The sequence below is a fragment of the Solanum pennellii genome, chromosome 6 (assembly GCF_001406875.1).
Source record: "Solanum pennellii chromosome 6, SPENNV200".
Classification (NCBI taxonomy): Eukaryota; Viridiplantae; Streptophyta; class Magnoliopsida; order Solanales; family Solanaceae; genus Solanum; species Solanum pennellii.
The window spans coordinates 48359122-48361681 of NC_028642.1; the positions used below are offsets into that span (position 1 = coordinate 48359122).

At 30.4% G+C, this 2560-nt stretch overlaps 1 protein-coding gene across 1 annotated transcript; it reads left to right on the top strand.

The window, feature by feature from the left end:
* The first annotated feature begins 230 nt into the window (after nt 1–230).
* Nucleotides 231–1136, top strand: LOC107022890 (protein MKS1-like). The gene has a single exon (XM_015223468.2). It carries the CDS (start codon nt 344–346, stop codon nt 1082–1084), a length of 741 nt encoding a protein of 246 aa, XP_015078954.1. The 5' UTR covers nt 231–343; the 3' UTR covers nt 1085–1136.
* Nucleotides 1137–2560: the final 1424 nt, after the last annotated feature.

The following is a 2560-nucleotide window of genomic DNA, read 5'->3' on the forward strand; positions in this document are numbered from 1 at the left end:
ATTATTTGATGATTTGTTTCCAACTAAACAACTCGAACAGAAACTAAGTAAAATATATGTAAGTTTAAAATGTGTATTACTTTTGTCTTGTATTTTCATCCACTTATGTTAGTTTAAAATATGTATTTCTTTTGTCTTGTATTTTCATCAACTTTCACACTCCATTGACTTGCTCTCTCTAAATAGTAGCTAAGTATTAAAATATATTGTCACCTCCCTTATAAATTGCCTTGACAAAACAAGGCATTTTTCCTCCCTTTCATAGTCTCCTCCATTACTTCTAGTTTTCAAGATCTTCTTCTTTCATCATTTCAAATATTCAACTTTTTATTCATTTTTCACGATGGACTCATCGGAAAACTCCACCGGTAAGTCGCCGAAAAGAGAACTCCAAGGTCCCCGGCCAACGCCACTCAAATTACGTAAAGATTCACACAAGATTAAAAAACCACCGGTGGTGCCACATCAGCACCACCAATTGCCACCTCATCATCAACCACCACCACGACCACCCATTATAATATACACCGTGTCCCCAAAGGTAATCCATGCAAACCCTAGTGAGTTCATGTCTTTAGTCCAACGACTCACCGGACCAAATTCCACCTCATCATCATCATCATCAACATCATCGTCAATCTCCTCATTTCCTTTTCAAGAAAATACGAATAATATTAGCGCGATATCTCCGGCTGCTAGGTTTGCTTCAATAGAGAATACAAGAACTACAAGAGGGAATATTAAAGGATCACAAATTACTAATTGTGACATGGAAATGATTAATCATGAAGAGATTGAGATAAGTAGAGAAATTGAAAGAAATTATAGTGGAGTTTTTCCTCAAGGTATTTTGTCACCAAATCCATCTTCTCTTCAACCTATATCATCAAATTTCTTCTCACCTCCATCAGCTGGATTTTTTCATGATTTAAGTCCTGAATTACATAATAATAGGAATTATTTTGAACATAGTAGTAATTATTTGCCTAGTCCTTCAAATTTTATTTCACCTACCATAATTCTATCTCCAAGTACTCCTTTTGACCTTTTCAATAACATCTTTGACCAATATAGAGAGAACTAGAACATTCTCGAGAAGGATTTAAGATTTGTACTTTACATGGTTCGAGTTTGGAATTCTATCACATTACATTTGATTCATTGAATTTGTAATTTACTTTTATTCTTATTTAGTGATTCTTTAAAAATTTATATATATAAGATATAAATTAAAATTACTGAGTTCATATGAATCTGTTCTGATTGCGTTATATTCACTACTACTAGAAAGTTCTTTACCATTGTCGATATGACAAATTAAATAATGTATCGTTTTTGGAAAGGGAAAAAAAAGGGTAGAGTTTGTTGGGACTATAAATGATGTAGAAAAAGTAAGATGCATCTACTTCGCAGTCATGCGGACCCTTCTAATTAAAGTTTAGTTTATTTTTGTACACCACTTGTATAGACAATCTATTTTCAGAAAATGACTTTGGCAAGACTTTAATCTAGGCATAATATATATATCGAATTTTAAATTGGATTTAAATTTTAGTTTTGACCTTCAGCTTTTATAATGTACAAATATGCATTTTAACTATTCAACTTTTAAATAAATAAATAAACACATGAGTCCTACATAGCAAAATACACGTAAGACATCACATAGGACAAAAAATGACACGTAGGATGACATGTTGGACATGTGTGTCTATTTGTTCAGTTTTATACATGTTTAAGTGTCTACTTGTGCACACCCAAAGTTGAAGTGCATAAATGTGATTCGAAGCCAAGTTAAAGGGCATATTTATGTATTATGCCCTTTAATTTACTCTCTCCATCCGGTATTATTTGTCATGGTTTTTATTTTAAAGTTAAATTATAAAAACTTTGACTAACATTTTAAAATATATTTTTTAATCATATTAATATGCAAAAAATTGCAATTTATAGTACTTTTCATATAATTTTAGAATATCTAATTTTTTTTGTTTAAAATATTGAATTAATGTGATCTAATATAACTTTGAAAATTAGTCAAATTAATTTTTGAAAAAGTGCAACATGACAAAAAATACCGAACGAAAAAAGTAGTACGCAATACACTTCCCAGTGGCTATATATGTTCATAAAATAATTTTTTATGTGATGGAGTGGTTATATGGTAATGATATCTTATAAGTACTTACGAATTGAATTTAAAAATGAGCTTTACAGAACTCTTTTAAGTATAAAAATGACATAAACCTAAAATCAAATTTGTAATAGACTACAAAATCGAATCTCCACAAATCCACAGTGTTTTGAATGTGATGAAACTGGAATGATCTTGAAACAACAAGAAACATGCACACAACAATACAAGTATGTAACCTGCCTAAACCTAACTCATCACAATCCAAGTAATTATTAGGAAGGTCAAGCATTTCTATCAAGCTTAATCAATTTTGACTTATTCAAATTCAGTGCGTTTTGCATATTTGACATATAATCATATGGTGTTAAGATCTGTATTTAACATTCTGTTAAATTAGTCTAGCTATGACTTGAGTTTTTTAAT

Bases quoted from the DNA above. Each gene is read 5' to 3' on its own strand.
- LOC107022890 (XM_015223468.2), top strand. From the start codon at position 344: ATGGACTCATCGGAAAACTCCACCGGTAAGTCGCCGAAAAGAGAACTC.